The sequence below is a fragment of the Dioscorea cayenensis genome, chromosome 18 (genome assembly GCF_009730915.1).
Source record: "Dioscorea cayenensis subsp. rotundata cultivar TDr96_F1 chromosome 18, TDr96_F1_v2_PseudoChromosome.rev07_lg8_w22 25.fasta, whole genome shotgun sequence".
Lineage (NCBI taxonomy): Eukaryota > Viridiplantae > Streptophyta > Magnoliopsida > Dioscoreales > Dioscoreaceae > Dioscorea > Dioscorea cayenensis.
This window is the reverse complement of record NC_052488.1, coordinates 8,483,231-8,509,791: the sequence shown is the minus strand read 5'-3', so window position 1 is coordinate 8,509,791 and position 26,561 is coordinate 8,483,231. Positions and strand designations below refer to the sequence as shown.

Sequence of the window (26,561 nt, the reverse complement as noted above, 5' to 3'; positions counted from 1 at the left end):
AAGAAGAATAAGCACAAAAACTAGTATGATATCCCATGGAGAAAACTTGCATCCATTCAAGTAATTCACAAAAGATGATAAAATATCTTGTCCAACACCATAAAGTGATGGGAGAAACAGTTCTCTTGCCATCAAAATATAGAATCTCTACAGGGCCACAGAGAGAAAGATAAGATAGATGACGGGGGTGTAATGATGATTTTTTTTTTCCTCTTTTAAAATATTTTGTCAATCCTAATTAGAAGCGATCTTGTAATCTTTAAATTTATAGTATTTATATTGAGTAATGCTATATTCGAGCAATAGATTTTCTAGAAATGGTTGATCTACTATTTAAATTATCTTGTTATCCGAATCAATAGAAATCACACAATGTTGATACTATTTATACAGAGTATATGACTTTCCCTAATAATTTTTTGGAATGAGTGGATGCCAAACTTGGCATCACATCAGCATCTACCAACATCCATGTCATCCATTTTCATTTAAACTTTAAATCTTATAGAACACTAAAAACTAGACCTTGATCATTTTAAAAAATCATAAATTTGAATAGGATAAGATATGAAGACGGTACGGGTTAATGAACTCATATTCAATTCAATACAGTGTTTAATGCACACTAGATAAATCATTGGATAGTTATCCTATTCTAAATTTGAAGTGGACTACATAATAGTTGGATATGATATGAATTATATGTAAATAGATAAAATTATCATTTATAATATAGTTATATATAAATAATTGATTTTTTTTACTTTTCTTATGATTTAATTATCAGTATATTTATTAGTTTCTATTAAATTATTAAAAAAATACATAACCTATAAATAATATAAGAAAAAACAACTTAGAATCGGTACATGTAGCAAAATAAATAGATTTAATAGTCTTTCACATCAAAATCAATTAGAAAATTAGAAAAAAAAATATCTGACTAGAGAAACTAAAAATAAAATATCAAAGAATAGATTCAAAATTTCGATGAAGACACCCTTCAATTATTTCACATGCGTGAAACCTTACTTAGTGAAATTGATATTCCATCTAATTGTTGACAAGCTTCTTTTCTAAAACTTTAGGTTTGATGATCAAAAGAATGATACAATAAAACCCTAGAAGAGGGAGAAAAACCAAGTAAAAGGACAAAATAGTAAATTTAATTTTTTATCATATCCTGTCGGTTTCTATTGGTAGGATAAGTGGATCAATAGGACAAAGTTATCATATCCTATTATCTCACCAAACAAAAGATAATAGGAGAATATAATAGTTTATCATATCCTATCATCCTTATTATGCACACTAAACTGGCCCTAAATCTAAATCCTAAACTTTAAACCTAACCTAAATTCTAAACCCCTAAACCTAAGCCCTAAATTATAAACCTTTAATCCCTAAAAAGTTTAGGATTTAGAAGGAAGATGATGATGAACTAGATTATATATATATATATATATATATATATATATTGGCAAAAAAGAAAGTTTAGGAAAGAGAAAGAATGACTTGAATACCAACTACATCAACATCATTAAGAAAGCTTATTACGCAAAAGACAATATCTAATTGTTTTTTTACTAATCATGGAAAGAATAGTGTTGAAGTTTATTGTGCAAAACACAATAGATAAATACTTTTTTTTGTTAATTATGGAAAAATTGTTGATTCGCCGCAAGCGTATGGTTTTGCCTAGTAATTAAGATATAGATACCACGGAGACAATGGTCTTAACTACCAATCAAATGAAATTAGAGGTCAGCTAGGTAAAAATAAAATATGAGTGAGAAAGTGGTGAAATATGAACTTGAAGTAAAAGAAATTTTCAGATTTTTAGTAACTAAAGAGAATTAACTAGAAGGGAAATCTCAGAAATTTCAATCCCTAGGATCGGTTTCACCTCAAGGTGTAGTAAAATGCACGCTTTGAATCTCTCTTGAATCTAAGGAATTACTTGGAAGGCAATTGTCAAAAAAGAATACTTGATATCCTCTTTGAAGGTACAACAAGAAGCTTAATCAAAACTAACCCCTATTTTCATGGTGGTTAGCCTAAATTAACCTTTAATCACAAGACAATTTATCAAGTCTCAAGAAGCCCAACTTAAGGTCTCAAGTTTGTTTCTAAAAGAATCCAAGACTCAAAGTCCACCTTTCAACAAACCTGAATCTCTAAGATTAAACAAGTAAATGATTTCACATCCACAAGTATTAAGAGTTTGAGAACCAAATCAAAGCATGATTTCATTAAAAAGAGTATTTCAAAACATAAGCATTTCTCTACAACCTTGGGCTAATCCCAATCCTAGACTAAGAGTTCTGCCCCTCCATAACATACTTACAAACTACAAAATTAAAACCCAGCATTCCCATCAAGAATACAAAGATTAGGAACAAAAAGAAAACTCCTTCTTTTCCTACTTCTCCCTTACCAAGCTTCCTTTCAAATTCTCTCTTTTCTAGCTTCTCTCCCCCCTTTCACTTCTTTTCAACTCTCCTTTTTATGTCCAACCTGGATTTCATTGCCTTTGTATTCCACAGCCAACCTACTACACAGATGGGTCATGTTCCTTGCTAGGTCTGGACTTTTCCTACTTCTTCAGCTGCTAAATAGTCCAATCTTTTTTCTTGGTCTTATTTACTCTAGCACCATCTCCCTAGACAAAGAATGCTAAGGAGAAGAATTACATACAAAAGTTATGGAAAATGCATGATGAGATGACAAAAGTTGAGGTCTAATACATTAAAATATACTTCAAAAGTTGAATACAACTCCCCTAAACCTAGACCCTTGCTTGTTCTCAAGCAATATCACATTCAAACATCAAGCTAAGGGATGCTGAAAATGTTCTTCTTTCTCAGGCACAACTCAGCTGACAGAATTGTTTGGCATAGGACATATGCATAATCTGCATAGGAAGATCACAAAGGACATGGGCAATTTGACTCACCAAAGGGAAGAATACACACAAGTATCAGAAGAGGAGATTTATTCATTCCACATGCACTTGATCATGGGCTTTAAAAAGCACATACAAATACATTGAATCCTCAAAGACTCCCTTAGACTCCTTACACAAATCAATAGCCATGTTGTTTATTTGAGGAATAGATAGCCTCAATGTAAGAAATGAAATATGCACAGGGAGAGAAAAGAGCTGACCGGATCAAGATGGAGGTGGAGTGAAGTGGCCTTGAGTTACATGCCAATCATAGATGGTGTTAACCTGTTGTTGGAGGCCAGAAAGGATATTAAGCTGTTGTTGTTGTTGTTGTTCTTCACTAATGGTTCAAAGGGTTGAAAAGATATGGGTGAGAGAGTCTTCAAGTTGAGGAATGTCATGTAATGCCAAATGTAACGATTCAGCTGTGGACTATTCAACGTTGAGTGGTGAGGCTGGATCTTGATCTAGGAAACCCTAATTCTCTTGACGTTACATTATTGTCCACTCGGGAACAAGAAGAAGGTGAGGTGGCGCATCACCTTTGAGCAGTAGGTAGTAGGTGTCTCTTTCTTTCATAATCATTTTCATTGCGATGCAAGCTTCCATATTGATGCAGATGCTACCTGCAGCTTGTTTCAAACCAAGTAGAACAAGTTGGAAATCATGGGCTATGGGGGTGATCAAGCCAACAATGACAATGTCACCAGTTTTGGCTTTCCCACTTTGGGCAAATTGGCGTGCAAGGTGGGTGCCAGTGTCCAACGAGATGCCATGCATAATAGTCCACAAGAATAATAACTCAGAATGCTGCATAATACTCTGACTGTCTCCTCAACCTAATATGGTGTTAGCCAAGAGTCTATTCACATATCTAAAGCATGGGTTTCTAATATTCATAGCTCTAAAGTAGATGGATCATAATTTAATTCATTTGTCAAGGTTTGCCAGAATTCTTGTGCAGGAAAATCACTAGGGGCTTTCTGATTATCACCTATATGTAGTCTAAAAATTGCGTTAAATTGGCCGAAATCAAGTTTGTATTCCTTATTAAACATTGTAAATGCAATGTGCCCCTCTTTCCACCCTTGACCATAAAGAACATTCACCTCTATTAAAGTTAAGAACTCAAATGTGAGGTGTTTATAGGTAAGAAATTCATTTTAAAAAGTTAAGTGCATCCTAATTTATGAATCATTCAATAAACATCATCTAAAATTCCTAGAGTTCTTAGAACATTGTCATCCATGTAGCAAGTGTTAATGAGTCGCCTTTTAGTAAGAGTTTTGTACTTATGTTGGTGAAATACATCATGGAAAATGATCATGTCCGGGTTGAATGGGTCTGAAAAAGTGACTCGGCTCCAAGGAGGTGGGCTTTGTGGTCAGTGGTGCGAAGTTGAAGCGGCGGAGGTCCTTGAACGTTTGGGCGGCATGAAGTCGATGTGGGTCAGTTGGAGGGAAAATTGCCGGAAGTTAAGTGTGACACCAGAATAGAGTCACCGGAGAAAAAGGTCAAAGGTACTATAGAAATTTGAGATGAAAGGAGGAAGGAAATGAAGAGAGAAAGAAATAAAATAAAAAAAAAGAGTTAAAGTGGATGGGATAGTCAGATGGGATGGGTTGAAAATGTTGTTTGTCTTGGAAGTTGAAAAAGGATGTATTGGGTGTGGGAAAAAGTGCTTTAGGGGAATATAATATAAAAACAAATTGCCTTTGTCTTGGGATTAAAAATAATAATGGAGGGAAAACAAAAGTAGAAGAAATGAAACTTTGGTCATTCATCATCAATCATTTTTCATGTTTTTTTTTTCAAGACCAGCGCTCTATATCCACGGGTGTGTTTCTTCTTGATTCGGCACTGCTTGAATTTTCCTTGTCTATGATTTTTCAGGAACAACATGACATCTTTAAATCCACAACCATGTTCTTCAACACAACTCTCCTGTGTTTCTTGCCAGTCGCAAGTATTGAGTGTGTCCTGATAGGAAGCATTTAGTCTATACATTAGATAAGGCGAAAGGCAATCTCGAAACAAATCTAGACCTGCATAGAGTATTCATACTTCAATCAACCAACAATACATATAACAATTAACACACACAAATAGTGAAACAAAATAGATAACTGAAATGAAAAAGAATGATAAGGCTTGGAATGTCTCCCAAGAAGAAACTCGTTTAAGGTCATGAGCTCGACCCCTTTTACTCAATAGTTCAGCAAGTAGGATTGGAAAGGGCATAGATTTTCCCTTTCTCAATGGCTCCAGCAATGTAATGTTTCAATCTTTGTCTGTTGACTTTGAAAGAACCTGTTGCTTTATTCCAAAGCTCTATAGCACCATAGGGGAAGATTTTGGATACTTGAAAAGGACATGACCATCTGGACCTTAGTTCCCCTGGGAAAAGCTTTAATCTAGAATTAAAAAGAAGGACCAAGTCTCCCTCTAGAAATTCTCTGCAAAAAATCTGTTTGTCATGCCATAATTTAGTTCTTTCCTTGTAAGCATTTGCATTCTCACATGCATCTAATCGCAGTTCATTGAGTTGTTGTAGTTGAAGTTTTTTTCCTTTTCTCTAGCTGCTTTCATATCAAAATTAAGAGCCTTAATTGCCCAAAACGCCTTATGTTTCAACTCAACCAGCAAATGGCAAGCCTTGCCATAAATTAAGCCAAATAGGGGCATGCCAATGGAAGTCTTGTAGGCCGTCCGATACGCCCATAAGGCGTCATCAAGTTTCAATGACTAATATTTTCTTGTTGTCGAAACAACTTTCTCAAGTGTACTCTTGATCTCCATAATTGAAATTTCAGCTTGTCCGCTCATTTGAGGATGATATTGTGTGGTGATCTTGTGCGTTACACCATATTTTCTAAGTAAGCTTTCAAATTGTCGTTCAATGAATTGTGATCCTCTGTCACTTATAACAGCCCTAAGAACTCCAAACCTTGGGAAAATAACCCATTTGAAGAGTTTAATCACTGTCCAAACATCATTTGTTGAAGATGGAAGGGCTTCAATCCATTTGGAGAAGTAGTCCATAACCACAAGGATGTACTTGTTGTTTCATAAAGATGAGAATGGCCCCATGTAATCAATTCCCTAAACATCAAAAATTTCCACCTCAACGATGTAGTTTGAAGGCATTTCATGCCTTCTTGAAATGTTCCCGATCCTTTAACAATAGTTGGAAGTAAGCACATAGCTTCTCACGTCTTTAAAAAGTGACGGCCAATAAAACCCAACTTGAAGCACCTTGGTTGTGGTTTTTAAAGAATTGGTGTGACTGCCATAAGCTGAAGAATGACATTGAAAGAGGATATTTTCTGCCTCATCTTCAGAGATACATCTTCAAAGTATTCCATCAACAAATCACTTGTAAAGGAGTGGTTCATCCCAGAAATAATGTTTCAAGTTTGCAAAATCTTTTTCTTCTACTGAAAATTTAGATCTTGTGGCATGATTCCACAAACTAAATAGTTTACAAAATTTGCATACCATGGAGCTTCAATTGCAAAAATTTTCAGCAGCTGTTCATCAAGAAATGCTTCATTGATGGGCAACTCTTTTTTCTCCATTCACATTCATGTCTTGATGTAATCTTGAGAGGTGGTCGGCCACCACAAATCTCAAGGTCGAACTCTTGAAGAAGAAGAATCCATCTTATCAATCGTGGCTTCGCATCTTTTTTACTCAAAAGATATTTGATTGTAGCATTTTCGGTGTATACTATCACTTTGGAACCAGTGAGGAAGGATCTGAATTTATCAAAATCGAAAATGACTGCAAGAAGTTCCTTTTCAATAGTGCCATAGTTGGCATAGTTGGCTTGTGCTTCATCTAATGCTTTACTTGCATAATAAATTACATTTAGTCTCTTTTATTTTCGCTGCCCCAGTACAGCCCCTACCGCGAAGTCACTTGCGTTGCACATGACTTCGAATGGCAACTCCCACTCAGGTGGTTGAATTATTAGTGCTATGATCATTGCCTTTTTTTACCAGTAGAACACATCCAAACAGTCATTATTAAAGTCAAAAGGTTTTGCAATTTTTTGAGAAATCCTTTATAAAGCATTGATAAAGCCCGCATGTCCTAGGAAGTTACGGATTCCTTTGATTAATGTTGTTGGCTACATTTTATCAATGATTTTGACCTTTGCTTTGTTCACTCCGATGCCATGGTTGGACACCATGTGTTCCACCACAATGTCGTCATGCACCATAAAAAGGCACTTCTTCCAAATAAGAATGAGGTTCATCTCTTGACACCTGTGTAGCACCTTAGACAAGTTAGCTAAGCATTCATCAAAGGTTGTGCCATACAACTTTAAAACCATCCATAAAAATCTCCTTGTCGTTTTTAATAAAATCTAAAAATTAGCAGTCATGCAACGTTGAAAGGTGGTGGGGCATTGCAAAAACCGAAGGGCATCTTCCTATAGGCAAAAGTGTCATAAGGACAAGTGAATGTGGTCTTGTGTTGGTCACTAGGATGGATAGGAATTTGGTAAAAACCAAAAAATCCATCTAAGTAACAAAAATGAGAGTGTTTAGCCAACCTTTCAAGCATTTGGTCTATAAAAGGGAGTGGGTAGTGATCTTTCCTTGTTGCTTTGTTCAATTTCTTATAATCAATGCACATCCTCCAATCTGTGATTATTCTCGTTGGGATTAATTGATTGTTTTCATTCTTCACAACGGTCATGCCTCCTATTTTTGGAACTACTTGTACCTGGTGACCCATTCACTATCGGAGATTAGGTAAATCACAACGGCATCAAGCAATTTGAGCACTTCTTTTCTAACAACTTCTTTCATATTGGGATTTAATCTTCTTTGATGCTCAATGGAGGGTTTGTAATCAGATTCAAATAAAATTCTGTGCATGCAAACTGAAGGGTGTATAATTTTCAAGTCATCAATGGTGTATCCTATAACCTTTTGGTGTAATCTAAGCTACTTCAAAAGCTTTTCAGATTCTGTTCTGCTTAGACTGTCATTTATAATCACAGGATATGTCAAAGAAACTCATACCTGAGAGTAGATGGAAGAATTTTAGTTCTACCTTTGGAATTTTGCAATCTTCTGGGTTGTCTATTGTAGAAACTAGCTCCAAAATTTCAGTTTTGTCCTGCTGGTGCTGCAAAATTTTCTTGGGTAGCAGCAGATGTGTATAATTTCTAATCACACCATCTTCATCATCTTCTAGCTCATCTTGTGTCAAACACAGTTGGAGGGGGTCTTTGGAGAAGTGTTTTGTCAAACACAGCTTATTCAAGTAAATCAACCCTATAACAAGAACTTTCAACAAAAGAACACTTAACAGAAATAGCCAAATCAAATTCTAATTTTTCTTCACCAACTGTTAAAGAAAGCTTGCCATTTTTGACATCAATAAGTGCCCCTACAATAGCCAAGAAAGGCCTTCCAAGGATGATTGGAATTTGAGTGTCTTCTTCCATTTCTAACACCACAAAATTAACGGGTACAAAGAACTTACCAAATTTGATTGTAATGTCTTCAAGAATACCTATTGGGTGTTTGACGAATTAATCCGCAAGTTGCAAAAAAATTGTTGTTGGCTTTAACTCATCCATTTCTAGCTTCTTGCACACCGACAAAGGCATTAAACTAACACTTGCACCAAGATCACATAAAGCCTTTTTCAAAGCTTGCGATGCCAATTTCACACGGGATCCTTGAGCTTTGGAGGTAATTTGTTTTGAATTAAGGTGGTGCACTCTTCCATCAATGCCAATATTTTATACTCCTCCAATCTTCTTTTGTTGGATAAAATGTCTTTCAAAAATTTTGCATATGATGGCATTTGTTGCAAGGCTTCCATGAAAGGAACATTGGTATAGGGCTTCTTGAGAACCTCCAAAAACCATCCAAATTGTTTGTCAAGCTTGGCTTTAGCTAATCTTTGAAGAAATGGTACAAGTGTTTTGTAAGGCTTTGGGGGGTGTATCTCAGTTCATCGTCTTTTCATGCACTTGTACCATCCTGTTCAGCGATCTATTATGGTATTTCATTTTCTCCAGTTGGGTTCACCCCAACATTTTCATTGTCATTGATAAGTGCTTGTCTATTAGTAATACGAAATATTCTTTTCTTACGATGAGCATTTCTTTTCTCAGATTTTATCGATAATACATGTGTTTTTGTGTTTTTTTGTGCATGTAGGGTTGTGGAGCCAAATGTAGAGGAAGGAAGCCAAAGTAGATTGCGATTGCACTTTGTTGATGGAATCTTAGAGTGACAAACGTAAAGACACAAGTTGTGCTCGAAAATACGTGAATGTGTGCCAACGTCCATGCGCTCAACCAATTACGTGGTTTGCAAGGGCATAAAGGCAGTCACATTTGCGTATTCCAACTTGTGTAGTGCTAGCAAGATCTTCATCAATGTTATCCCTTATTGAAGAAACGACAAAATTTACGGCATAGACGTGTGCCCGTTTATGTTGTCTGGACCAAAAGTGTGGATTTGGTAGTGTTTTTTGGCGGAGTACTGTAGCAGGCACTACAGCAAATCACTGTAGCAATTTACTGTAGTAGTTACTGTTCACAGGCCGCAGAAAATCAGATTCTCACATATTCACACGGACATGTAGAAATTCCACCAACCCGTGTGGATTCCTGATTCCAGCCTATATAAAACCGCGATTCAGCCCGATTTGAGAATTCTTTTTCCATCTTTTCCCCAACTTTGGAGAGGCCTACGGCTAGAGTTTAGAGGGGCTTTGGCAAGGTTTTTGGAGTTGTTCTACACCCATCGACACCACGTTCATTTGGAAGAGAGATATTGGTGGAGCTTTTGTCGGCACCGATCCGGCGAGGTGTGCCCTAGGCTTGACAAGGGAACCTTTGAAGAGGAGGAGGCTACTCCACAAGACCATCGACACGAATACCGAGGGGGTTTTACTTATGGATTGCATGTTTTTACTTTCGATTTCATTATTGATTGTATCTTGCTCCATGGAGAGATAAACCCTTAGTGGGTACTTGGGCTTGTAAACCCTAGGATGTTATTGTTTCATTGACCTTTTATTATGCTTTCTTTAATTGATGTCTTTAATTGAGTTCCAATCTTGAATGCTTGTTGAATGATTTCTCCCATAGAGTGACTCTAGGGTTGAGAGTCTACATTGATAGTCCTTGTGAGTGAGTGACACGCCATGAGGGTTTGACAAAGCAAGATTAGAGAGGGTCGGGAAGGTGAGTTGAGAGGTAGCGGAGCATCCCCTTTCTCCTTGGTTGTGATTAATCCTACCTTCGTTTTCCAAAAATTCTTTGCGGTTGCAATAGAGTGAAGTGCTAAGAGAGGAACTCCGCCGGGGTTTAGTTGCACGAGCAACAGAGTGAAGCGTTAAAATAATCCTTAGTGCTGGGGCTTAATTGTGACTAGGGGTCTTTCGCCTGGACCAAAAAGTTAGACCTATATTAGGGAATAGGGTTTATCACTTGGAATCCCTAGAGCTTCTTGCAACTGTTCACAGTGTGAGGTGTTAAGACTGATTGATTTCTCCACCGGGGCATAGTGTAGAGTTAGTCATGATTGACCTTAGGTTTGGAACCGTGTATTTTAGGATTTTCATGACTCATTAAACATCAGTTAGGAGACATAATAGTTGGTCTTACACTTGAAGTAATAATCCTAGGGGGAGCAATGCCGAGTGCCCCACTTTCTATCGATTGTCTTTCCTCTCATATTATTGCGCCTCTCTTTCTTATTTTCTTTAGTTCTTTTCATATTGATTTTGTTCACACCACTATCGATTTATCTTCACTTTAGTTAAATAACGATCTTTGTGTTTCTGATCACTATTCTATGTGGATTCGACTACCCACACACCGGGGTATTATTACTTCGACAAACCCGTGCACTTGCGGGTCACACGCAAGGGGTGTGCCAGTCATTATGCCTTGGCTTAGGATCCTCTAGTTGCTTGCCACTTCTTAAGGTTATGGCTTTATAATGTTCACTTGGATTAATTTCAGGTTTTCCTGGGAAAATACCTTGAGATTTTGATGAAGAACTTGCTTGATGAGCAATTTGGTTCTCTAACATTTTATTGTGTGTTTCTAAAGAATCAACCTTGGAAATGAGTTGTCAAATTGCCTCATTCATAACCTGGGTTTGCTCCTTGAACTCTTCATTTTGCTTGGCTTGTGCTGTCACAAAATTTTCTAACAAAGCCTCCAAATTTGTTTTCTGGGCTGGTGGTGGATTGAAAACTAATTGCTGAAATCTTGGAGGTTGTCTAGAATTATTTGGACTATTGTTTTTTTCGACATAGGGCAGGTTGTTCTTGTAAGAGAGGTTGGGATGGTTTCGATTGTAAGAATGGATCATTTGTGTCCCTTGGCTGAAATTGTTGAGATAATTCGCTTGCTCATTTGATGGTCTGATAAGGAAGATGCAATCAACTGATAATTTGCAGCCAAGTGTCCTGAGTAACCACAAATTTTACATGTAACATTGGCCACACATGGAGCATTCACATTGAGTTTATCAAACTTTTGAGTTAGAGCATCCACCTTAGCTGCTATAAGGTTTAAGGCATCTACAGCATGTCTTTCTGCGGTTTTTGGAATGGTGTTTCTCTCATTTGATCAATGGTAGTGATTGAGTGCCATGTCTTTGACCAATTTATAGGCATCATCCACACTTTTGTTCATCAAAGCTCCTCCCGATGTGGCATCGACTGAAATACAAGTGTTATAATTTAATCCACTATAGAATGTTTGCACAATTAGTCATTTCTCCAAGCCATGGTGTGGGCATAATCTCATCAACTCCTTGAACCTATCTCAAGTTTCATACAATGATTCACCATCCTTTTGAGAAAAGCCAGTGATTTCGTTTCTTAGCTGAGAAGCTTTGCTTGGGGGAAATATTTGGATAAAAAGATTTGAAGCAGTTGATCCCATGTGGTGATGGATCCTTCTGGAAGTGAATGTAACCAAGCGCGTGCTTTGTCCCATAGAGAGAAAGGAAAAAGCCTGAGTCTGACTACATCCGGTGGGACTCTATTTAGCTTAACAGTGCTACAATAAGACATGGTCACGGGCCAGTTAACCGAGCACGCCAGGCCCAACAAGGTGGGTCCGGGTGAGCCTTTGTCCAACCCGTAACTGGCCCTGCCAACAGTGCCAACCCGCCGGCCCGGGCACAGTGCAAAACCAGCGGGGCGGCCTGCCGGGTTTTATAAACTTTTAAATATTTAAATAAATTTATAAATTTATCAATATAATTTTAAATATAAAATAAAATGTCCAAAACAAATAATAACAAACAGGGTTGGTATATGACTGGTTTTATAGGCAGTTGCTATGCAATTTGTTTGAAATTAGCCGATGTGGAACTAAATTACAATAGTATAAGACTTGTTTATTGATTATAACTTTTAGTGTAGCTTTTTTGTCAAAACAAAATCTATTCGTAGGTTGGTTAAAGCAGTGATATTAATGGTTAATGAAGTCTCAAGTTCAAATCAAGTGGCAACAATTGTTGTTTTTAATCTGTTTTAAATCAAATCTAAACTTTAAAATTTTAAAAACTATTTAGGATAATTTCAAATAAATCACAAAAATTTAAAAATTTTATTATTATTAATTTATTTTTTAAAATGCTTATTATTGAATATTTTGATAATGTTTTCAAAAGATGGTTCTTGTTAGTGTAGGATTAAAATTAAATCTTTTCAAGAATTATAGATTTGATTAAAAAAAAGGGAACATGAGACGATGGAAATTGAAAAAAAACTTATTATATACGAAATTTATTTTTCTATATAAAACAATTAAATATATAACTGAGAAATTAAAATAATAATTTTCATTTTTTACCGCTATTTAACATTATGTTATGATAAATATTTTTTATCATAATTTAGTTTTTTTCATTAAAATATATTATTAACTTGAAAATTTAATAAAATTTTGTTATTAATTTAACAAAATTTTAATTAGTTATTTATTCATCAAGATTTTAGTGAATAATATAATTTTAAGTTAATAATATATTTAGAAATACATAAAATTTTAGAATTTTCACCCAAAAATAAACAAAAATATATATGAAAGATTATAGTTTTACATCAGCAATAAGGTTATACTATTACACATCAATGACATTATGTTTTTTATATTTATTTTAAATAATATTAATAACGGAGATAAGTAATACATATAAAAACAATAAATTATAATGTTGAGTAACACAAAAAAGGGTGAGTAATACTTCTTTTTTTTATAATGGTTGCTACTAACAATTAAAGTAAATAATTTGACACCAAATGCAAAAATAATGGGATGTAAAAAGATATATATAATTAAAAAGAAAGTGAAAAACTAATTTTTTATTCTTTTTAAAGTATGGATTTTCCCTTTCTTATAACCAAATAAGGAAAAAGTTTGGGTTAGTGGTTAAAGTATTTGAAGGATGAAAATAAGGTCATGGGTTCAAATTTCATATGTATTTTTTTTAAAATAAAAAAAATGGCCCAACCCACCGGGTTAGCCCGGGTGACCCGGCGGGTTACCTAGTTGGGACAGCCCCAACCCGTAACCGGGCCTACTACAATGCGGGCCGGTTATGGGTTACCGGCCGACCCACTGGGTCAGCTGAACCGGCAGGTTTGGGCGAGCAGGGCCAAAAGACGGCCCGTGCCTCCCTCTAGTTACAATACTGAAGGAAAAAAGAAATGTGGAGGTGCGGATCTTATATCAACGATCCTTCGAACTAATTTTGTTGAATTAGTGACATGAGTGCCGGCTGCAGCTAAAAATTATTTGCTTAACAGGTGGTCTTGCAATACTAGAATGCAATCCTTAAACCCTTTGGGCTGCAAACTCTCTTAATGTTCAATTGTTGTTACCCATATCGGATGCTTGTGAAGGTTCCTGCACTCCCTTTCCCCTTTGATATTGAATTCTGAAATCCTTCTCAAATTTCTTGTTAGGCTCCTCTAAATTTCCAAAGCTTTGAGATTTTCGCATAGAAGATGATCTACAAAAGAAGGTAAAATAGAGGTTAAACAATCAACAAGATATAACAAAAGACCTTGTCTAGCCAAATTGTAATGAATTTGATATTAACATGCAAACCGCGGCAACAGCGCAAAGAATGTGTTGATTCACCACAAGCGTACGGTTTTGTCAAGTAGTAGTTAAGATATCGATCCCATGTAGACAATGGTGGCAAAAATAAAACATGAGTGAGAAAGTGGTAAAATATGAACTTGAAGTAAAAGAAATCTGCAGGTTTTTAGAAACAAAAGAGAATTAACTAGAAGGGAAATCTCAGAAATTTCAATCCCTAGGATGGGTTTCACCTCAAGGTGTAGCAGAATGCATGCTTTGAATCTCTCTTGAATCTAAGGAATTACTTTGAAGGCAATTGTCAAAAAAGAATACTTGCCATCCTTTTTCAAAGTACAATAAGAAGCTTAATCAAAACTAATCCCTATTTTCATGGTGGTAGCCTAAATTAACTTTTAATCACAAGATAATTTATCAAGTCTCAAGAAACCCAACCTAAGGTCTCTAGTTTGTTTCTAAAAGAATCCAAAACTCAAGGTCCACCTTTCAACAAATCTGAATCTCTAAGATTAAACAAGTAAATGATTTCACATCCACAAGTATTAAGAGTTTTGGAACCAAATCAAAGCATGATATCATTAAAAGAAAATGGGTAGTTCAAAACATAAGCATTTCTCTATAACCTTGGGCTAATCCCAATCCTAGACTAGGTGTTCTATCCCTCCATAACAAAATTACAAACTACAAAATTAAATCCCAGCATTCCCATGAAGAATACAAAGATTAGGAACAAAAAGAAAACACTTTCCTTTCCTACTTCTCCCTTCCCAAGCTTCTTTTCAGATCCCCCCTTTTGGCTTCTCTCCCACATTTTTCACTTCTTTTCAGCTCTCCTTTTTATGCCCACCGTGGATTCTATTGCCTTTATGTTCCACAGCCAACCTGCTACATAGGTGGGCAATGTCCCTTACTGGGCCTGGCCTTTTCCTACTTCCTCAACTGCTAAATAGTTCCAATCCTTTTCCTTGGTCTCATTTACTCTAGCACCATCTTTCTAGATACAAAGAATGCTAAGGAGAAGAATTACATACAAAAGTTAAAAAGAATGCATGATTAGATGACAAAAGTTGATGTCCAATACATGAAAATATACTTCAAAAGTTGACTACAATAAAAATTAGTGTTGTGCTTCCATATATTATATTGGCCACATCTTTTCTAAGTATAGGCCTAAAATCTATGTTTTTAAATGTCATAAGATATATTATTAACTTGAAAAAAAACTCTATAGTTCACCAGTTCAGTAAAATAAATAATCAATTAATACAAGTATATATTTACATGTACATATACTGAACAACATGACTTGTGAGCTCAACTTGAACTAGTCGCCCTTAGCTACAAATGGCCCAATAGTGTGTTCACATCGAGGGCTCTAGAAGAAAAGTAAAGGAAAAGAAGGTAAGAAGTGTATGACTGAACATTTCTCTTATTTAAATAAATGTTTTTGATTTAACGATGAAAAGAAATCATTAATACTACCTCTCCAAAACTTCACTTGTCTGACACCTCAATTTGAGATGGCAAAAAAAGGAGAGAACCTCAAAAAAAAAAAAATATTATAACATTTAAACATGTTATAATACCCACAATAATTTTAATTAATTATAGAACCACACTTTATAACAAAGTATAATCAATAAGCCACATTATTATTATTTTTTTCTTTTCCTCTATTTAATTATATAAGATTAATCAAACAACCCTCTCTTTGTTTCCAAGAATTAAATTTGATTATAAAAAAAATTAACATTTAGGTTTTCTTACTTTTCTATTTTACCCCTCTTTTCCCTCGTTTATATAAGATTCAATTCAAACCCGAGTTCTACTTGTTTATTAAGTGAGCTGTTCAATTGTCTTACAACTCTACATGTCAGCAATTGAATCCCTGCCAGAAACAAAGGTATTCCGAGGATTCCTGGGTTTCACTTTTGAAAACTAGCGCTTATAATTAGAAGAATGTAGCAAACAACTCGATGCATGATTTCAACAAAAATAACAATGTATTGTTTCTGTACAGGTATTGTCAATTGATGAGTACAAAAATCTGACCATAAATGTTCGTCTTGTTTCTTCTTGGTTGCTCATAGTATGTTACTCTTCCCTCAATCATCAAATATAACAAGTATATATAGATGTACAAACCTTTGTTTTCCTTCAGGACCTCAGCAAAATCCAAAATAATGCCCTGAATTCTAGTAATAATGCTTGGGTCTCAGCTTCCCGGCACCAGCAACCTTGCTCTTTGTTGAATTTCACTCAAAAAGCTCAAGTTCAAAACTTGAGAATCCTCAAGGTGGTGGTTCCATGATTTTGTAGCATGAAGCAAATCTTTGATCACAGTAATTTCATCGTCTTTGATGGAGGTTGAAAATTTGGTGTTAGATACATGCTTGTGTTTCCCATAGGTTGATTCGAATTCACTTGATTTAGCTGCTGCTTTCTCCAGAACACAGGTAGGTACTCCTGGATGTTCACATATGGTCAATAAAGTTAATCTAATTGGAAACTAAAATCAGATTAAAGTTATTGTGAGCAATGAGAACATGGATAAATTTACGAATGGTAATTAGATTTTTCAATCAATGAAACAAGATGATCTGCAGTCTATATACCTGCCAAGCGAGCAACATTAACACCGAAACTTCTGGCGCACGGACCAGGCATCAGTTTATAAAGAAATGTTACTTCTTCTGTACCTCCAATTCCTTTCCCGACTTGGCATGCCATATGGCACACGGAGATCTAAAAATGGTATTGACAGAATTATAAGTGTCCAGGCATCAACCCATGATCATAAATGAATTAGAAAAAGCAAAGGACTACCTTGGAATCCTTCTCATAGTCTACAGCAAGACGGTGATAATGTGTGGAAAACAAACCCCGACATTGTGTATTGCGGACAAAATATTCTAGAACTGATCCACTGCCCATTGCACAAAAAGATTTTAATTTTTTAAAAAATACATATTGCAGAAGAGACTTAGTAGATTAACATAAGCATAAAGCACAGAAGAGTTAAGTCATATTAAATTGAAAAGTAAGCTAAATATGGAGGCTTACGCAATAGCTTGTCCATCAGAAGTTGATGTGCCCCGTCCAAGCTCATCTAATGCAGCAAATGAATTATGTGTAGCTGAAGACTGCCATAAGAAGTTGCAGGGAAATATTATTTTCATAACATGCAACTAAAAAATTCCCATATTTATATTACACAAATAAGGGTCACATGAACTATTGTCTGCGGAACTTGTGAGAAAAGCCTCACCAGCATAGCTGCAGTCTCTGAAAGTTCAGTCAAGAATGTACTTTGGCCAGCCATGATATTATCCCTTGCGCCCATTCGAACAAAGATGCGGTCAATAGGGGACAGCTCAAAACTTTCTGCTGGGACATCTGCTCCAATCTGCAAAAGAATATGCCAGTGAAACACAGGTATCAAGGAACAAAGATTGATGTATTAGGAAAGTATTCTCTTACCTGCGCTAAAATGATAGCTAAACAAACTTGCCGAAGTAGAGTTGATTTACCACCCATGTTTGGACCAGTAAGAAGAATGAAGCTAGGGCAGCCTGCTCCACCAACACTAATGTCATTAGGAACAAAGGAGCCCTTGCCTAAGATGTCACTTCGCAGAACAGGATGGCCAAGGCCTTTCGCGGACAAATAAGGAAGGGTTTCACTTGGTTGATGTAATTCCTTGACACAAGGGCGGCACGTTGATCCTTCATAATAGTCACTTGCAATTCCTATGCTTATCAAAACATCAAGTTCTGCACCAAACAGCCATAGCACTGTCAGCAAATGGAGCAGCCAGGATTTAAAGTATATAAAAAAAAAAATGTTCTACTATCAGATACTTTAAAGAATCTCTATACATAATTAATCATTGAAGTCAAGAAGGAAATTTTACCAAGGATCTATCAGAATTTAACATGCCCAAAAATGATAAAAGTTTTTTTAATGATGTTTTATGTTTTAAGTCACCTTGCTTACATATGCAACCCGAGCAAGAGCACATCACAATTAATTTCTATCAACTTCAAGATTAAGCTCTAAACACCAATGATTAAAGAACTTAATTCACTTTTTTTTTTCCTTTTTTTTAAATATCTGGATGCCACATTATGACTTCAGCACTTCCAAAGTTATAACCAATCATGTAAACAATGGGACCAGACATTTAGCTTTTGCGCACAGAACCCTCAGTTGTATAATGAACAAATTCTGTAAAGATAATAATACACAGATTAAACTTTTATATTACAAATTAATAAGTGGAAGCAAAGATCAATTAAAACTCTATGTATTAGCACAGACGTATCGTGTGTGTATATATATATATTCAAGCAGTAAAACCTATCTGCCGATAAAGAGTATTGGTAAATTTACTTCCAGCTTTTTCCATCTTTATACATGGAAATGCATCACCTTTCACTCAATATACTACTACCAATGCCTCGTGGATTCTTCAATACCACAGGTTTCAGCATGTGCACCACAAGTATATGACAAGGCATGTTTCTTCGTAGCATTCCTTCTAGCCATCCACTGATATCACAGGTACCAAAGTCAACCAAGGGTTGTATGGATCAATAAGAATATATGACTGAATAACTAAAACTATCACAGGAGCACCATCTATCATAACATCCAGAAAATGTGCGCAGCTACTATACCAGTATGGCAGATACACTTGAGAAGAGACAAGAAATGCTCTAAAAATATCTACAGATTTAAAACAAAGAGAGCATAAGATACCTGCAACCACGGATACCAACTGCCTCCACTTCCTATGATGTTCACTGAAATGCGCTATCAACCTTTGAAGAATGTTTTTATGTTTAGACTCCTTCTCAGCCTCAGCTTGAGAAAGTTCTCCTAAATATTCCTTAATCTCTGGTGTCCAGTATCTGAAGTAACCCTATAAATGAAAAATTAAGAAAAAGAAATTTTATTTTAACTCAATGATTAAGTAGGACAATGCCCTCATAGCTTAAACCCTTTACAACCATTTATATAACCAACGAGCATTATGAGAAAAACACAACAACATAATCCTATAAGCTCCAAAAATTCAAAATACATTTTATAAGATAGAAAAACAGTTAGATATAAAAGAAATTGATTCTAATATTTCTAAAACGATGACCATTTGATTATGATATAGTTTCAAAAACAAACTCAAAGAGAGAACAAAATGTAACAAAAAGCTGAAATTCTCAACAAGAATAGAAGGAAATTCACAATATTAAAGAAAAAAGAGAATAAGCTGTAAAGATATCAAATTAAAAAAAAAAAGGGGGTAATTGATGGCTCCATATGAAGTATTGATCCCTTGCACCCAACTTGTTATGCTCAACCTTTAGAAACCTAGATGTTTCTCATTGCACATTATCAAATCAGGTACAGTAAAGCTCTTATGATTTAGCATTTGATAAGGCTATCAGAAAGTATTTCATGTTAATCAACATTGGAACTTTTCATTTTTCATGCTCATTAACCACTGTAATTTTCATGTCCAATTTTTAATGTCAGCTCAAGAATTCACTAATGAAAAATTTCATGTAGAAAGACAAATCAAGGCCCGAGCAATTGCCTCTCTACATGAAAGCAGGAAGGGAGATCTTGTGTAGAAGGAAATGGATAAAAAAAAATTGGCGGTCTTTGTTCACAAAAACCCACAAAAATTGGCCAATTGCTATTGTTCTTGTATATAAAGACCATCATTACTTACATTCATAACCAAAAGACAACTAAAAAACATTCAAAGTTTTCAACATGCTCCTCGTGTGTGTGTGTATATATTTAATTTCCACCTATATATTTTCAAAATGTTCAATATGGCCTACCACTTGCCATATGTTGAATACAAATGCTTATTTTGACTTTTCCTAAATAAAGTAAAATTTAAGACAAATGGATGATGAATTTGTAGCATTAGTATCTCATAAGTTATTTAAAAACCAAAGCAAATACACTTTTATTGGGGACAACGGACAAAATAAACCTAGCATGTAAAATGGAGCCATATCCAACATTTTTAAAGTATAGGGGTAGAAATGATGAAGAGACAAAGTACAGGGGTTATTATTAAACATTTTGAAATTTGAAAATACAAGGATGAAAGTGAAAATTGGGACAGAGAATGGAAAATGGCTTTATCCCAAATATTTATTAAGAGGCCTCAAAGGCCAATCTATCTTTCACTTTGTTCTCCTCATCCATCTTGGAATAGGAGAAAGAAAAGATAGGAACGAAGGATAAATGCGTAGATAAGCAAATAAAAACATTGTGTGGGTGGTGTGGAGGGATTTATATAAAAAAATATAATTTGGCAGGGTATATTAACAATTACTCACTTTTATTGGCATACAAACAATTTTCTCAAAGAAATAATAGAAAGAAGAGAAAAATTCAAAATAGATCTTTTATCAAACGGAGCCATATCCAACATTTTTAAAGTATAGGGGTAGAAATGATGAAGAGACAAAGTACAGGAAAATTATTAAACATTTTGAAATTTGAAAATACAAGGATGAAAGTGAAAATTGGGACAAAGTATGGGACCAAAATGGCTTTACCCCAAATATTCATTAAAAGACCTCGAAGGCCAATCTATCCCTCACTTTGTTCTCTTCATCCATCTTAGAATAGGAGAAAGAAAAGATAGGAGCGAAGGATAAATGCGTAGATAAGCAAATAAAAACATTGTGTGGGTGGTGTGGAGGGATTTATATAAGAAAATATAATTTGGCAGGGTATATTAACAATTACTCACTTTTATTGGTATACAAGCAATTTTCTCAAAGAAATAATAGAAAGAAGAGAAAAATTCAAAATAGATCTTTTATCTCATGCCTATTATGGTTCTCATAACCTAATCCGCATAGGCACAACCTCCTTAGTTCTCATAACCTAACTACCCAAGAAGTCACTAGCTAAGAAGGAAGAATACCAACTCCTAACCTTTAAGCTGAACAACTCAAAGGATATAGAGTAAACTTGAAATTTGTTCGCTTACCAATAAAATCTTAGGCTCCAAATGAAGCTCGCAGCCATTAAGGAAACTGGACTCCAAAAATAACTAAATGAAGCCTCTGCCTAAAACTGAAACAGTAGCAATCCACTGGTATCTAATTGAGTTGCCAAACATTTTTACTTTGACCAATATATTGGCCCAGTTTAACACTAAGCATAACATCATTCCAAGTGATTTCCTCACTCTAATTGAAATTTTATGTTCAAACACATTTGTAATAACTTAATAGAGTTCAAGACTCACACAAACAGGCAAAGATATGTGCCTTCCATGTATCCACCCATATTTTGAATATAACAGGAAAGTTTTGAAGCATCAGGAACCTTGTCTACGTCAATAGTAATATCGATTTCAAAGTCAAAAGAAATAGATATAGTGCCTAAACAATTCCACAAAGTATAGATGTCTTCAATTGGAATTCTTAAAGTCATCAGCTAGCAATATTACATTACAGTGAATGCACACATCATTTCAAGCAACTATCGCAATGTCTAGAAATTACTGCAAATACCTTTTTTGAGGATCGTAATTCATAATCTCGAGGAACAATTCCACTCAAGTCCTCTGGAACTTCTAACAGATAGATCTCTTTCCCCACAGTAACATAATCAATCTGCATGGGGATAAGAATCATCAAATAGTTAGATATACTCCAAGAAATTAAAGAAACTGTTATGTTCTTTAAGCATAATAAATTCTTAACTACCGATGTATCTCCCAAAACTTTGCGCTGTTCCTTCAGATATCTCTTGAGACTTGATTCAATATCATTTAAAGTGTTACAAGCAGTATCGAATTCAACATCACAACCTTCATGTGGTATAATACGGCCTGAAATATCAGCTTCTGACCAATCAAATGCACCCTTGAAATACCTTAAAATCGAAGTTACGTCTGGTAGACCTTTGCCTGGAACCAGTTATTCTTCATATATCAAGAAAGGCAGTAACTTATACACAGCGCCTTGCTGCACAAGAAGATACTGATTCAAACCTGGTGTCAATAAATGGTGGAGTAGAGTGGATTCTGTTTTAGCCAGTATGGTGCTAAGAGATGAACATGCTTGGGCCATCACTTCACAGCATCGAAGTGCTGATATGAATTCTTGAAGCTGCTTTTTTGCAGCATCCTCATACAGAACAACTCTATGCGCGTTTCTCCCATTGGCCTCACTGCAAAGAACCAACAAACAATGTCATAAGATGCAGAAATTGTGGCAGAAGATTGAAATGCAAATAATAGCTCAACTGAAACTTCAAGGTATTATATTCTGGATAGTCTTCTTAGCCATTTAATGAGAACGTATAATTAACACCTCTGCTAGATATAGCATACAAATGGGATGACATCAATGGTCCAAAAATTGGATGAAGTAGACTTTACATCCATAAGTTCTGAAACAAATTCGTATCTCTAAATTAGTAACATTTCCAAATAAGCATTTCCAATTGGCTATCAATAGGATCTAAACCTCTGCAAGCTAACTAAGGAGATAGCATGAAAGCAGATCATACAACCATTCACATCAAAGCCTATGATGTGTACCAGTCATTAGCTTAGAACATATCCACATACTGACTCTTTACCATGCTAAAATTAACTTCAGAGATTGGTTTTCATAAAATATGTTAGTCTTAGTGGCAAGCCAAGAAAAATTAATCCACAAAAAATTTTAGTTGTCCAATTGCCATTTGCATCATATTCATGGGCATATCATACTGACACAGAAAATAACACAGGAAAATATTTTGCAAATAGCAAATCAACTTACACTACAAATTACCACATATTCTAGCAACTTATAGTTATTAGAGCAACCAATAGTCCTAAACTAGTAAATTAGTAAAATATGAATCTGAATATACATAAGATTAGGTCTCCCACGTGTTCACTTAAAAGCTTAAGTTGAATTGGATCTAGATAATATACTTGGTTTGAAACTAACAATAGTTATATGGCAGTTCGGCAAAGGGCATAATTATTTGTGCAATCAATAGCATCAACACTTGATTGTTGACGCTTATAAAATTATATTATAATCCAGTAGACAGTCCATTTCTACACATGGTTTGTTGTACACTAGTAGAACTTTGTTCGGGTCACATAGTTGACCTTATGTTGCCTTTTTCTAATGACTTGGCACCAAATTTAGCATTATACACACATTGGCTATTGATTTATGAATCAATTTCACAGTGTTGAATTTCTGAATGCCCTATGACAGATAAAGATCTTTTGCATCAACTTATATGATTGAATTAGGCACTTGAGACAACCTCCTTAATAAACCTTCCAGGAAAATTTCTCAAGAAATAATCCACAGAGAACTCATGTACCATGTCACCATATCAGTCATACTCTTCAACAATCTTCTTGGACCCCACACATCCATAGAAATTTGAACACTGGAAATCCCTGCACACTATTTTCACTACATGGTAGAGGCAGTGTCAATGGATCATTGCTTGGCTTATATTTTCACCCATCTATTACTATATTAGGGGTCCAATTACAACAGTTTGCATTCGTTTCAAGGATTGATACCAATGAGATAAAACAACTTTAATGGCCACCAATCTATCACAATCAAGAATTTGTCTGATGTCCAAATAGAAATCTATGAGCAATGTAAAAAAAGAATGATTTACAACAAAACATATTATGCATGAAATTGATCCATCCTCAAATCTTGAAACCATGCTGTAGATTGTTTCCCATAAACTTCCTTTAATTTAAAGTTTGACATTTCAGTGATAGCTTTTTCACAAATATATCCTTAAGGCTTCCTTGCTTTCAGCTAAAAAATAAAAATAAAAATGATAATCTTCATACATACATATAATTTGAAATATTCACCTAATCTCCCAAAATCAAAGAGGTTAAGAAAAATACAGAGATATGAAAAGAATATTCTCTTGCATGCAATTTGTAGATGAAGGTTTCAGATATAATGTACAGCCACTGATATAATTCAGGCAGGAATATAAACATATCAAACAATATTGGAAAGCTATATGCTATACGCAAATAAAAATAGATTTTAGGGATGCAAAGTTGACCTTCTCCACATCAAGCTAGGAACCAACTTTCATTAAGTTGGAGTTTAGGGTCTGATGCCTCTGACCTAATGGCAAGGAGATTTATGTAACACCCACAAAAATTTAGAGTTATCTACAATTATCATGAATTCAGCGGGTTGCAAATAACCCTAACTCTTTACATGGTTTTATTGCAATTGACGGCATTTTGGGCTTTGACTGTCAATTGGATAAAGAATTTCTCTTAGTGTCACATTATATATAAGCACACTATATATTGCATACGATCGCACACTGCAGCATATTTGAATTACTTTGAACCCGGCCAAGCTCAGTATACCAGAAGTCTACACTCCAGTGACCTGAAAACTGCAAAGCCAAAAGCTACTACGTCAGTCAAGCATTTAAGGCTTAGGAGATAGTGCCATGATTCCTACCCCTATGCAAGCACCAGTAGGACCTCTTTTATAGGTCATGAGATGGATAACATATCAAAAAAGGACAACTTGGGAATATATTTGCACTAGAGTATCACAGAAAAAAGTCAAACAATTAACAGTATGCAATGACATACCAACAATCAAATCAGGAACAAGACAGAGATCAGTCACATAGTGAGATAGATGAAAAGCAGCCTCTAGAAGTTTCTAAGAAACAACCATGAAAAGGATGAAGAGGCAGATATACGCACAATCCAATCTGTAAACTACGTGATAATGAAAATAGAGACTTCAATTTTAAGAGGCATGCTCAGTTACCAGGAAGCAAAGAGGCGTGAAAGTAAGCGTTCTACATCAGGAACCCTTGAAAACTCTTGTCGGAATTCTAGAGCAGAAGGTAGACCAACACCCTGACATAAAAATGACAAATAATTGGCTTGGACAAGTTAGATATAAATAAAATGTAAGAATGAGTCGAAAGAATTATAGATAGTAACACATCCGTGGTCAATATCATTGCTACCATAAAACATTCCATACCAATATCTGATTAATTAAGGCTTCCACTCTAAAATTATTATTTATTGTACAAACTGATTTATATGTTGAGGTTTAGCACAGGACATTCAATATTAGAATGGGTGGTGGTCAACCAGTTAAACTGGCCACAATCCGAACGCTTAGCAGGGTGTGGAACTCAGCTGCTGAGTACATGAAGAAAAGAAATATCCAGGCCTCGCACTCACCTAATCACTACTAAAGCTAAATCCATAAATGATTCGTGACCTAGATCATATCATCCAGAAAACTAAGTAAGACACAAGTAAAAATTGCTGAATGCAGTGGAAATGGTAAATATGAATCTAAATATTTTCATTCCTTTAAAATGGTGGAACATGGAATAGACTGAAGATGCACACAATTCAGCCACATGCAACCTAAGGACGCTTTTCATCTTAAACAATTTTTGGGCACATCAAGAAAAATACTTGAATAGGCAATCTAAGTCTATTTCTTAAGTGAAGCCATACTTCCTCGTTATTTATTTATGGGATGAGCTGCTGATGTGTGTGGCAAAAGATTAAATTGAGGATGTGGTGGAAAAGATGAAGCAGAGAGGAGGGGGCAATCATCTTTAAAAAACTATATGTTCCAGAAAATATATAAAACTACAAGGAAGCAAACAATTTTAAAATGAGCAGTGTGAGGCACTTGTTCTCCCAAGTGAGATGTCAAAGAAATCAGAAAGAGTGAAAGGTGCTGAAAGAAAAGGTAGCACGTCCACACTCAAGAAACGTAAAATCTCGTCTTCTTACCTTCCCTAGAAACTAGACCCGTGGCGGTCCCAAACTATATTTACGAGGGTTTGTAGGTATCGTACCTATCTAGATTAACAATAAAGAACAACTATTATCATTTTTGTATGTCTCCGTTTCCCAGAAAGTTCAAATGAAAGAAGCTGAATTATTATAATAATTCTCCTCTCTATCACCGCAAAGAAAATACGCAGCGATAGTTATGGATCAAACTTCATGCATTGTACAGTAAAGTAGGAAAATAATAATTTCTAATGCATCTGAAATGAGACAACTACAAGATGCAACATCATCACCCAAAACCACCAAAGAATTTTCAACCATACTTAACCAAATGCTATACCGAAATAGTAAATAGTAAGAAACAAATTTTCAACATTATTGAAATTCATGTTTAATGTTTTCCATGCAACACTTTGATTAACTTTTAACACCCTGAATAGGAAACCTAGTAGATAACTTAAAGTCAATCAAAAGAGCAGTAAGTTGGATTTAGTCTCATCCATGGATTTGAAACAAGTATGCATTGAATGGATTCACAATTCAAAACCAATTTCTCAGCAGTCTCTAGACTATATAGTTTATGCACAGAGCATACACTTTATTAATCTAGCAAACAATAAAACATCATTTCTAATAATAGGAATGCGTGTGCCGAATGTTTAACT

At 35.2% G+C, this 26,561-nt stretch overlaps 1 protein-coding gene and 1 non-coding gene across 2 annotated transcripts; one reads left to right on the top strand and one right to left on the bottom strand.

Moving 5' to 3' along the window:
* Nucleotides 1-11,721: 11,721 nt before the first annotated feature.
* LOC120283116 lies at nt 11,722-11,828 on the top strand. The gene has a single exon (XR_005543117.1). It is a non-coding gene; the product is annotated as a small nucleolar RNA R71 (small nucleolar RNA).
* A 4,160-nt stretch (nt 11,829-15,988) lies between these two features.
* On the bottom strand, nt 15,989-25,022 carry LOC120282638 (DNA mismatch repair protein MSH6-like). The gene is made up of 11 exons (XM_039289474.1): nt 24,896-25,022; nt 22,093-22,271; nt 21,806-22,008; nt 21,611-21,712; nt 18,819-18,981; nt 17,538-17,830; nt 17,326-17,463; nt 17,121-17,200; nt 16,884-16,983; nt 16,673-16,802; nt 15,989-16,523 (listed from the first exon to the last, which is right to left on the bottom strand). Exons 2-11 carry the CDS (start codon nt 22,169-22,171, stop codon nt 16,273-16,275), a joined length of 1,539 nt encoding a protein of 512 aa, XP_039145408.1. The 5' UTR covers nt 22,172-22,271; nt 24,896-25,022; the 3' UTR covers nt 15,989-16,272.
* Between the last annotated feature and the right edge of the window lie 1,539 nt (nt 25,023-26,561).